This window comes from Mytilus trossulus, unplaced genomic scaffold (assembly GCF_036588685.1).
Source record: "Mytilus trossulus isolate FHL-02 unplaced genomic scaffold, PNRI_Mtr1.1.1.hap1 h1tg000244l__unscaffolded, whole genome shotgun sequence".
Classification (NCBI taxonomy): Eukaryota; Metazoa; Mollusca; class Bivalvia; order Mytilida; family Mytilidae; genus Mytilus; species Mytilus trossulus.
This window is the reverse complement of record NW_026963317.1, coordinates 1,070,269-1,082,975: the sequence shown is the minus strand read 5'-3', so window position 1 is coordinate 1,082,975 and position 12,707 is coordinate 1,070,269. Positions and strand designations below refer to the sequence as shown.

Below are 12,707 nucleotides of genomic sequence, written 5' to 3'. Positions count from 1 at the left end.
GTAATTTCGGATCCTCGGTTGCCGAGTTGTCTAATACCACAGTCCCACTAGGCCACGATCGCACTACGATCTGTGAAAAAAATGAAAATTTTGATGATCGTAGTACAATCGTGTAGATCGCAATAAGGTCGTATCACGGTCGTGGTAAGGTCTTCAAGATCGTGATTAGCGTGGCCAATTTTGAACATGTTCAAAACAATTGTGGTGCGGTCGTGGCGAAATCAGGTCGTAGTAGAAGCGTAGTGAGAGCGCACTTAGGTCGTAGTAAGATCGCAAAGGTCTCTGTACCATCGTACTGAGAGCGTAGCGAAAGAGTTATTCTATTCGAAGGGACTGCGCTGCGATCTTACTGCGACGTTACTACGACCATCACGTTCTCATCACGACCCAACTATGCTTTCACTACGACTATACCACGTTTACACCACGCTGTTCAAGACCATAGTACGATTCTAGCACGCCCATGCCGTCCTCATCACGCTCTTCTTACGACCTGACTACGTTCGTATTACAACCCTCATTCTCATTGTCATTTTTACAGAAAATATATTATATAATTCCAGGTTTTGTTTGTCTGTATGAAGTTAGGACTTCTTGTCAATTTTCTCTAACGGCTCAACCATGCTTCTCGTTTGTATATAGATTAGACCGTTGGTTTTCCCGTTTGAATGGTTTTACCCTAGTAAGTTTTGGGGCACTTTATATATTGCTGTTCGGTGTGAGCCAAGGCTCCGTGTTGAAGGCCATACCTTGGCCTGTAATGGTTTACTTTTATAAATTGTTAATTGGATCGAGAGTTGTCTCATTGGCATTCATGCCACATCTTCCTATATCTATTAACACATTTGTGTCATCTCTGCTATCATCCACTTAATTATCGTCATTTGAGCTTTATGGACCAGCAAAAGATTGTAATTTAGGTTGAATTGTACTCTCCGAAATCTCTGATTGAACAGGATTCGTTACTTTCAGAGCTCCCTCTGTCTCAACATCAACCCCTACCACCACGCCTGTGTGTTTTAGAAGATTTTGCTGGCATGACTGTATTATTTCCGGGATATCTACGTTTTTATCAATAATAGAAGGAATGGAACTTTATTGATATGAAACAATGTGTTTACGTTATTACCGACAACGAAGTAAGATCGCGGTATGAACGTAATATAATCGTGGTAATAACGTGCTATAACCGCAGTAAAAACGTGGTAAAATCGTGTTACAATCGGATAACTCGTGGTATGGTCGTAGTGAGAACGTGAACGAAGAAAATCTTGATAATGAGGTCGCAGAATAAACGCGTTGAAAACGTGGTATAATCGTAGCGGGATCGCTGTAGAAGCGTAATGAGGACGAAGTAGCATCGTGAAAGCAACGAAAATTTATATTTTCATGCCGCTAATACCGCGACCTCACCACGGTCTAAATTTATATTAGATCGCGGTGAGCGTGATGCGATCGTGTTCTAGTTGGACTGGGGCTTAAGTAGCAAAAACATCGATGCTTTAAACTGGCGTGAAAACACCAAAAATATCAAATCAGATTTAATCGTGAGTCCTTGCATTTGGAGTCTAAATTAAAGTGAAAAATGCTCAATTGTTTACTATATTACACCGTTTCACTGAAAAATGGGGTGTTAAAAAAGGAGAGTATTAAAAATACTGAGCTCCAAGTAAAATTCTAAAGCGAAAGTCCATAATTAAAAAGCAAAAGGTCAGACACATCAAACGAATGGAAAATAACTGTCATATTGGTGACTTATTGCAGGCATTTCCTCATGTAGAAAATTGCAGATTACACATGGTTTTATTGCTAGCTAAACCTCTCACTTGTATGACAGTCGAATAGAATCAACTCATAATGACAAGAATCTGTAAGCAAAACAAAAAGACAAAGATGATGTATACCGTCATAAAATTTATGATAACTTTTGTGTCTACATTAATGCTTGCTTAAAAGGCCTCTAGAATGTTTAAGATGTAATCGAGTTAACATACGTTAAAACTCTTGACAATTGCACTGCATTCTTCTATTCAGCACAAAGTACAAATTTGATCATTAGCAACATATGACTTATTTTTTGTTCTACAAATCGGTTTGTGATGTTGAAGATATATAAACTTATTAATTGGAGACCTTTTTCCTAAAATTGGTTTTATCAAGTGTTATTTGATTTTCTAGCTCTGCGTTATACTGTTGCTGGTAAACAGGTAGTTCCCGAGGGTATCAACAGCCCATTAGTCAGTAACAAACCATTGGAATCATTCATAATCTACGTTACATAAATATATTGAAAAAAGATAAGAAACAAAGGTTTCAACATCCTCAGGCAAAGTTATACAACTCGCATCTGACGTACTAAACTTTAGTCCTGGTATCTATGATGAGTTTTTTAACATTGGTTTTGTTATTCTTTTTATATATATATTGGTCCCGTAACTCTTCAAGTGCTATGGCTCCCTGACTCTCAAAATTCAGGTTCTGAAGGAAATCAAGAAAAACGTTGGACACACCAACTTCATTACTTGTTGTTTAAGATTTTATCAAAGTGTCGATACAGACTTTTATTAGAGTAAACAGTCGTCATTGCTCTGACATTGTCACCAATTGTCAAATACGCTTCTAAAAAAATGTAAGATATTAAGGATTCACTCCCGTCGGACAAACTCGACTAAAAAAGGTATTGGCTATTCTTTTTAGATCTCTTTGATCATATAACCCTCCTTCTACATAACAAACTTAGAATTTGATTGTTATAATGTTGATAATTAGAAAAACATGAAAACAAAATACACATGATAGCAACGAATAAGAGGGGCAAATTCTGCGTTACTTTTTATTTAATTGTTGTATCTTAGAAGACGATAAGTAAGGATAATTCAGTTTAGCATTGTCAATCTGTGGATTTTTTTACCATTATTTTGAACGCAAAATGCTAAGAAACCCTAAATGTACAAAGACATCATCGAACACACATGCCATTTGTAAGAACCCTTAGCCATCCTGTCTCAGTTAGATTTAGACCTAATTGGTCCTGACGCTGTTTTGTTATGTACAGTTGCGAATTACTTAGGGGTTAGAGCAATCACTATTGGAAATATGATACATTCGTAAAACTGAATTCGACCCATTAAAAGAAAACCAGTCTTACATATACTGATTTTGATGCTTCGGAAGGTTAAGTTTTGACTTTCATGACCTTTCAATGGTATACCGTTGTTCGTCCATTCGTTCATCTGTCCATCCATCCATCCATCTGTCTATCCATCCGTCCGTCGTCAACATGTCAGACAATAACTTTAAAACTTCATTGGTTGATTTTTCATTGTTTAGATCGTTTTGACTAAAGAGCTTCTTATGTTGGTTTCTGTTCTTTGGTCAGGTTGTTGTCTCATTTCCAGTCTCAATCTTGTACCGTAGGCTTTTGTAAATAGTTAATGAATTAGATTCTGAAATGGATTATTTGGTACGTGTGTCTTTGATTTATTATTACATAAGAACATACATTACCCTTCAGCACCGTTTAACACTTGCGTAAGGATATGACAGATGTCTGTGTAATGGATGTGTGCACGAGATGAACTGAAGGTGTGCTTTTCTGATTATTCTGTTTTCTTTAAAAGTTATCAAATCCATAAACGCATTAACAATCGATATATATTTTTTTAATGCACTTTAAAAGCATGCATACAACCGACTTTATTGTTTCCAATGGATTTGATCTTCATCGGGAAATTTAAAAAAAAGAATTATAAAATTTGAAATAATTTATAAAGTCTTGCCTTTAAATTTTTCGACGGCGTAATAAATTAGAAAATAAAATTTTAGTTGTTTATTTTGCACACATAGTATATTTTTTGGAATATCATCTTTAATCGATACTTTTTCAGACTTTGATAAAAAAAAAATGTTATGGCCCTAAAAACGATTTTATCCCTCATCATACTTTCAGGAGTCTGTTGTATAGGAGAGAATATAATATTCATTAAAGATTTATAAGTCGAGACATGCAACTCTGAGAGTCACAATGACAGTTCCAACTAGACTTTAAACAATCTTTCGACATTTTGATATTTGGTGTTGCGATATATATTAAACAGAGCAGACACGCAGTAGAGTCTAGTGTTGACCTTCATGTTAATGATTATTGACCTTGTACTAGTAGACATTGTACACTCCCAAACAAACCGTATGGTCAATTCTTTGTTATAGTATAAGGTCTAAATGTCCAACAACAACAACACATGGATTGGAGAAAAAAATAAACAGATAATGTTTATATTTTCATATCTTTTGTTCTACATGAAAGCTTCTTGAATGCCAATGTTGACCATAGATTTACATTACTGTCCATAGGTAGACACCACAGCTGCTTCACTAAGAATTATGACAAATAAAAGATTTTTTAAGGAAGGAAAAATATAGTCATTTTATAATATTTTATTATTTGATCTTGACATCCACGTTTTGTTGCACGACTTTTAAAAATTATGTTTTTTCACTGGTCTGCGCACCTCAATCATCTACTATACATAACCCTTCAAATAACTGTGTTGTTAAATGTCAAAAAACCTTCAACATGATTTTTAAACACTGTTTTAACACATATAAAGGGGGTTCTCTTTGATATCTGTAAAGCTTGCTGGGAAAAATTTAGGCGGGTCGTTTTAATTTAAAAAAAAAACCTCTATCTTTGAGAACTATCATTTTGTTCTGTGCATATGATTTCATAAGAAAATTGATTGATATATTTGAAAAATAAAGACAACAGTAGTATGCCGCTGTTCAATAGTCATTAATCGATTAAACGAAGAAGACCGGATCCTAAACCTTTTTTCAAATCACTCCAAGTGTAAAAATAAAAATATTTATTATACTGAGTGTTGATTTTGGGATTTTCAAAGAAACATTGATATATAATTAATGCATGAATTATATGCTTATCTGTGAGCTTTTGATAAACCAAATATCCTGAAATGGCCACCGAAGTTAATATTGGTAGATTTTAATCGAAATTTTTGTTAATGTAAAATACATACCGAATTATTTCCTGAAAATTAAAAAAACAAACCAAAACGGATATATAACGAACACGAATTACTTGGTTTTCATGAATATTATTCACACAAACTGAAATAAATGTGATGTACTTGCTGGTTGTCAGTTCACTTGTCTAATTTTATATTGAATCAGTTTAGCAAGAAAGTAGTGTTAAAGGAATGGCTTAGCTATTCGAAACAACTGATTTTGCCTTTGATTTTCATGCGTCAATCTTTTATTTTTGTTAAGTTTGTTGGTATTTTTTTTTTTTTTTTATGATTTCTAGCGACACTTAGTATCTTCTTTGCTTTTATATTGTTTTTTTTTCTGTGGCATTAATGATAAATTAATAATTTTGTAAAATTAAAGATATGTGTGTAAAATAATATTCCGATTGAAATGCAAAATTAATAATCTGTAAAAAAAAAGTTCGACCGACGTTTCTAGGCAGTAATTCAACAATACACAAATGTACATATATAAGCTGGAACTGTACTTATATGAACAACAATTATAATGTACTTCTTTGTTGACCCATATGATAGTTCCCTGCGATTATTGAAATTAGACCCAACACGAATTCTTTGGGTGAACTTGGTTATAATAATGTGAACAATGAGGGTAAAGCTTACAATTTAAATTATGTGCTATTTTCCATTAGGCAAGTACTTAACTTATGTTTGCTATTTCTGGTTTGGTTGAGTGTAGTCTAAATTATTCATAACACTTCAATTTCGCAGTTTGGTGATAGCACAAATATGTTTTATTATGAGAAAGTTATACGGGGATATAGATTTGTGGATCAGAACAACAATGAACAAATTGTAATAAGTTATGGAGGCAAATATGAAAATACATTCTATAATTATTTTTTTTAGATATTACATGTATTTTATTAATACAAACAGCACATGTGGAAACAGAAACATTACTTGCCATTGTGCTGTCCGTTATAGCAAAACATTTAGACATTTTGGTTCTCAATGCTCCTCAACTTCGTACTTTATTTGGCCTATTTACCTTTTTTTATTCGAGCGTCACTGATGAGTCTTTTATAGACGAAACGCGCGTCTGGCGTATATACAAAATTTAGTCCTGGTATCTATGACGAGTTTATTTATTCCCTTAACAATAAAATTTCGGAAGTGCGCAAATACGCAGAAACATCCTAGAACTCCCTCCTATTTAAGTTTTTCTTCTTAACTTTAGCCATCAAACAATTTTACATTAACAGTTTCCGACAGGAGCCTATATTAAGGTCACCAGTTTGTATTTTTTTGTGTATTAAGGCACTGTTGAAATGATATTGAAATGACCCTTTGAAGAGTTATACCGGGTAACACCATATGGTGATTGATTCAAAAATGTTCTTTGCGAATTAAAGTTACTCTAGATAAGCTATATCGGCTCTAAGCTAGTAGCTACTGTCTGATTGCTCTTGACTGCATTGGTTCAATTAGTTATATAATAAATTTTATTCCTACAAAAGTATTGATTTAGGTAAAACTTTACTCAACATTGTTGATATAAAATTATGTTTGGAGAGAGTTGGTTTTTTTTTTCTTATTATTATTTTTATTAAAAATGATAACAAATAAAAGTATTTGTTAATATGGTAACAAAATTTGAGTTAGAACTATTTTTTATTCAAATTCTTTTTTTATTTATAATTTTAGGGCAGTGTTTTATATAATTACTTTAAACACGGAAAATTAGAACGATCAGAGGGAAGTTCAATAGCAGAAGGAATCGGCCAAGGTCGGTTGACAGATAATTTAAAAGATACGCCAATCGACGATGCTTTCTTGATAAAAGATACAGATGCAGTAGAAATGGTAAATGTACATATACAAGTTGTTGGGTGTCATTCTCTCCCTGGCACAATTAAAAGGGTGGATTTGTAGCGAGCTTTTTATTATCGAAGTCTAAATAGAATAAATAAAAAAATGGAAGGCCTGAAAAATATGAATATATAACAAGAAGATATCAAATTATAACGTTCATATAATTTTGTGCATCTGAAGGTCCTTTTTTGGGTTAAACTACATAAGGAACGTTCAAACGCCAAAATTGTGAAATTTGGGAAGTACAATACATGAAAACTTTAGGAGCAATTTGACCAAATGGGAACTAAAAGGGATTCTCAAATTTACTGAGTTATATGCCAATTGGGTTGATTTCAGTTTTTGGACCATAATGAATTTTCTGTTTTTGTATATTCTGCATGATTTACGGTTTTTATTCTGACAGTTAAGCTATTATACAATAGGTTCAACAACTATTATTGAAGGTTATCTAACTGCTCTAAGTTTAAAGAAACAAATTATAAAGCCATCGAAGATAAAAAAAAAACAAAAAAAAAAACACATCATCGAAGATTAAGTAAAATGTTGTTTCAAATATTTCTACTATCCTTTTTATCAACATAAACGATTATTTGATATATAGGTGTGTTTTGATCTAGGTATTTCGCTTATTACATGAAGAGGGATTTTTTGTTGGTGCTTCGTCGGGATTAAATGTAGTAGGGGCAGTGCAAGCAGCTAAGTTGATGGGACCAGGCCATACAATAGTTACTTGCTTGTGTGACACAGGACAGGTAATAAAACATTATCAGTTAAACAGAGTCAGGAATTGTTTTGCTAAGAACTTATTTTTGTTATACCAGTATGAAAGGGAGCAAGCAATAAGACAAGTGATTAACTTCATTATCATGTTCATGTATAAAGGTCTTAAGAAGTTAAGGAAAGAGAGGCACTGGAAGTTAAACAATGAAAACAAGTATTGTATTAAACAAAATCATCAAAAATGCTATGCTTGCAATTTGGTACGCTAGACGAGTATTTCATCTACATAAGACTCTTCAATGGCTTACCAGTTGGTAAATCAAATAAAAGACGGAGTAGAAGAGCAACAATGACCGAAAAAATAAAATAATGCATGTTCGAATTACAGTTAAGGAAATGTGTGGAGTGTGGTAGAATCAAACATCAGTGCCACTTTGTATTTCGAGTTATTCAATATTTACTAAACAGTAAATTTATAGTAAAAGAAAATATTCATGATATTTCTTGTCAACAGAAGACGACCTGAATACTGGGCCCTGATACCTTCATGGCAGAAACATATGTATAACCCTATAAACCAGTGCTTGTCGTTATATAAATTAGGTTCAAATTAATTAACCTGAATGAAATCAGTTTTCATTTGCCGTTATTTTGTTATATTTATCACATATATTGTTTAAACTTTTTTCTGGAATCAAAATTTTGCAATGCAAATATTTGATAATAGATGTATTTAAAAGAAAAGAAAATAAATAACCTATATGTAATAGAAGTTAACAATATTTTTTTAATAGAAGATGTGTATTCTATTTAGAAATACTATGGAAAGTTATTTAGTAGGAAGATCCTAGAAGAAAAAGGTTTGTAACTTTAAAATTGATTCTTTTAAATTTGTCTTTCCTTCCTTTTATACATATTTTATAATATTAATGTATTTAATGGTCTTATAACGTTTCTTCAGTTCATTAGAATGCATATTTATGAAATAAGAAAGATATGACTGTAATTGTCAGTTAAACTGGACTTTATAACACACGCCATATCTAAGATCTTACTGATGAAATTTATTTCTGCAAAAAAAAACAGTTTGAATGTCTTTCTCATTTGATTCTTTCTACGGATTAGTGATACTCTTTTTTAACCCAATCTCAACCTACTATCTACATGATTTCGTGGGCTTAGATCTTAAGATACCAAAAATGTTGTCTAACCTTTAATTTGACTGATTGTGTCACAGTCCAGATTGTGACATTTTGACTCAATGTGAATCCGACTGACGTAAAACATGCATGTATATCAGGAAACGTTTAACCTATTCTCACACTTTAAGGAGTGCATGTGCTGCCACTATATACGCTCCATTTTGAGTTAATGAAATTCCTTCAAATTTTTGTTTGTCTTCCTGCGACTCTTTTCAATCAATTTGGGATAATTGAACATCAGTTAACTGCTGTCGCCTTGATTTACGGATGTCATTTGAATTTAGTTGTTCGATTTGAAAGATAAATTTCACATACTACCATTCCATCCCTTAAATGATGCTTTGCCATCCTGTATGGAGACGCTTCGCCCCCATGACGACACACCCTATACTGATTGGGGATCTCTGAATTTTCATTGTATACCTTGATTTCTCTTCTTAATTGATTCAATAATATTCTACCATCAGTAAACTACTGTACCTTAATTTATGACATCATAAAATCGACTAATAATGTGGTATCAAATCGCACCAACAACTCAATTTTAAAGGGTTTGAAGTTCCTGATAAAAAAAATAGTTAGATAAAAGTTTGTCAATCCTTAGTACTAATTTTAGGATTTTGGCGGAATGTTGTTAGTTTTCGATTTCTTCTGATTATGGTGATACCTGCTTGTCATGTTCGACTTGTGATTTATGATTATCTTTTTTGAAATCTTCATATATTTATTGTACAAGCTATAAATACGAGGTAACAGTAGCTGAAGTCAACACATCCATTCTAAGTGTAGGGAAGATGTAGTTGATATTTTAATTTAGAATAAGAAAAAGTGTAGAGTGTGTTGAAACTTAAAAGATACCAAAATATAATAGTTTTGATATTATTGTAAAGTTTATGCGTGCAATTTGTGAAGTAGGTCTTAAGAATGTCCTCATGTAATTGATACTGCTGTTTATGTATGTCTCATCACACTTTTTTTTGTTCCATCTTTACTGTAAAGGTATAGTGGTCTGGATTTTTTGTCGAGCCTGCAACTTTTGTTGCAGAAAGCTCGACATAGGGATAGTGATCCGGCGGCGGCGGCGGCGGTGTTAGCTCACTTCTTAAAAGCTTTATATTTTAGAAGGTAGAAGACCTGGATGCTTCATACTTTGTATATAGATGCCTCATATTACGAACTTTCCGTCAGTCACATTTCCAATGTCCTTGACCTCATTTTCATGGTTCAGTGACTACTTGGAAAATAAGTTAAGATTTTTTGTAATGTTAAATTCTCTCTTATTATAAGTAATTGGATAACTATATTTGGTTTGTGCGTACCTTGCAAGGTCCTCATGTCTGTCAGACAGTTTTGACTTGACATCGACCTCATTTCATGGATCAGTGAACAAGGTTAAGTTTTGGTGGTCAAGTCCATATCTCAGATACTATAAGCAATAGGTCTAGTATATTCGGTGTATGGAAGGACTGTAAGGTGTACATGTCCAACTGGCAGGTGTCATCTGACCTTGACCTCATTTTCATGGTTCAGTGGTTATAGTTAAGTTTTTTGTGTTTTGGTCTGTTTTTCTTATATTATATGCAAAAGGTCTACTATAATTGGTGTATGGAATGATTGTAAGGTGTACATGTCCAGCTGACAGTTGTCATCTGACCTTGACCTCATTTTCATAGTTCAGTGGTTATAGTTAAGTTTTTGTGTTTTGGTCTGTTTTTCTTATACTATATGCAATAGGTCTACTATAATTGGTGTATGGAATGTTTGTAAGGTGTACATGTCTAGCTGACAGGTGTCATCTGACCTTGACCTTTTTTTTTAATGGTTCAGTGGTCAAATGTAAGTTTTTTTAGTTTTGGTCTATTTTTCTAATACTTTATACATTAGGTCAACTATTTTTGGTGTATGGACATATTTTATGATCTTTATATCGGTTACGCTGGTTTTATTTGACTTTGACCTCATTTTCACGGTCCATTGCTAAGTTTTAAGTGTTTGAGTGTTTTGGTCTGTCTTTCTTTATTTATAAGCAATAAGTCAACTATATTTGTTGTATTGAAAAATTGTTAGCTGTACATGTCTGCCTAGCATGGTTCATCTGACCTTGACCTCATTTTAATGGTTGATTGATAAATGTTTCCTTTTCTTGGTTAATGTTGAGTTTATGTGACAGTTGTAATAAAGCTTTATATTTAGGTCTATCAAGATAGTATCAAGGATTAGTAAAGAAGGCGAGACATTTCAGTGTGTGCACTCTTGTTAGTAAAACATCTAGACCACACGTGTATATGTCGGTCTTTGAAATGACATTGCTCAGTGCAAATAAAACACACATAAACACATGTTTGACAGAGAAAAGTCAATATTTGTATATACATCTACAAATCGCAATAGTTATCAAAAGTACCAGGATTATAATTTCATACGCCAGACGCGCGTTTCGTCTACATAAGACTCATCAGTGACGCTCAGATCAAAATAGTGAAAAAGCCAAAATATATACAACATATGTTTAAATACAATTATGGTATTTGAACTGAGATTCCATATTGCATTTGGTAATGAATATTTTTTATTGAACCGCCGTCCATAATACATTGAGTGTTTGGTGTTTTTCCTGAAACCAAATTTTTGAGGCAAACAAGGAATCATTGGTTCCAGATAACCGCTGCAGTACAAAGACTGGTATATACGTTGTCATATAGAAATAGGCGTTATTGAAATTCCATAAAAGTGAGATTTTAGCTATAGAACCTACAGGAGAAATTTCATGTGCTTTAGAATTTTTAGCATGTGTGCTTATCAGGAATGATGCTAAATACCAGAGCAAAAAAGGTTTCAGTAAAATTCAAATTATGTTATAACAGGTTTTAAATTGTTTAAAACATCAAGACATGAAAGTGTCCATGTACATACAAACAAATACTCCTTTGAGGTGTTAAAACAGTCAGTATCAAATGACTGCAAAAAGGAATAGAACCATTTCCTACTATACAACTTCATTGGTCATTCGAATTTCATCCAGTGAAACATGTATAAAAAAGACTGATTATTTTGGTCTCTTGCGGACGGTTGTCTCATTTGCATTCATACCACATCTTGTTTTTTATATGGTCAACCTGTGGAGCAGAAAACAAATTCATCAAACATTGTCATGATTAAAAACAGTAAGGGGCATCCATTTTACTTCTAAGGGGCATCGGGAAAATCTGAATCCATTTTGTTTTCATAGGCTTGACCACAATATTTGTTTTCATCAACAAACCCACCCATACCCCACCCACCTTGAAGTTAAATGGTTGTTCCCAAACTGACTTCTTCCCAGGTTTTTGTTTTCTGTATTTTCCCACTTTGATTTATTTCCGGCATGTTATCTTTTTTATATTTAATTTGATTTTGAGCATTGAATGCTCTAAACTTCGAAAAGTTTAGCCAAATGAAGCTAAGGGAATATATTCTTGGCATACAACATGCTGAGTCATTCGAAAAAGTTTTGTAAACATTGATTTATAGTTATTACCATATAAATGATAATGAGTGTCGACACAGAAGTGCTGACTAAACTGGGCTGATGATATTTCAAACTAGAAAAAAAATACAAGCATAGAAACAAAGAGACACTGTTGCTCATGTAGTGTTGCGATGAAATGATGATTTAGGTAGTTTCCCTAATAACAAATAACCGTTGTGTATGCTGTAATAGTACATCTGTCCAATACAATCATTGGAATGACATCATGCACTAACATACCTCATCAACTGGGATAACAACTGCCAAAGGCTTGTATAGATGATGTATTACTTATCTAGAATATAGATATGCTCATTGAAAATGTGAGAGAGAAAAAAATAGGCTTCACTTTTACTTTAGAGATAAATACAAGTTGCCATTTTGTATGGAATA

General features: G+C 33.1%; 1 protein-coding gene across 1 annotated transcript in view; it reads left to right on the top strand.

Annotated features, from left to right (window-relative positions):
* Window positions 1–12,707, top strand: part of LOC134701428 (uncharacterized) — a 57,427-nt gene that overhangs the window by 32,864 nt on the left and 11,856 nt on the right. Inside the window, exons 10-12 of the mRNA XM_063562578.1 lie at window positions 6,714–6,872; window positions 7,502–7,636; window positions 8,419–8,464. Coding sequence (XP_063418648.1) covers window positions 6,714–6,872; window positions 7,502–7,636; window positions 8,419–8,464 — 340 coding nt within the window. The remainder of the gene's footprint in view (window positions 1–6,713; window positions 6,873–7,501; window positions 7,637–8,418; window positions 8,465–12,707) is intronic.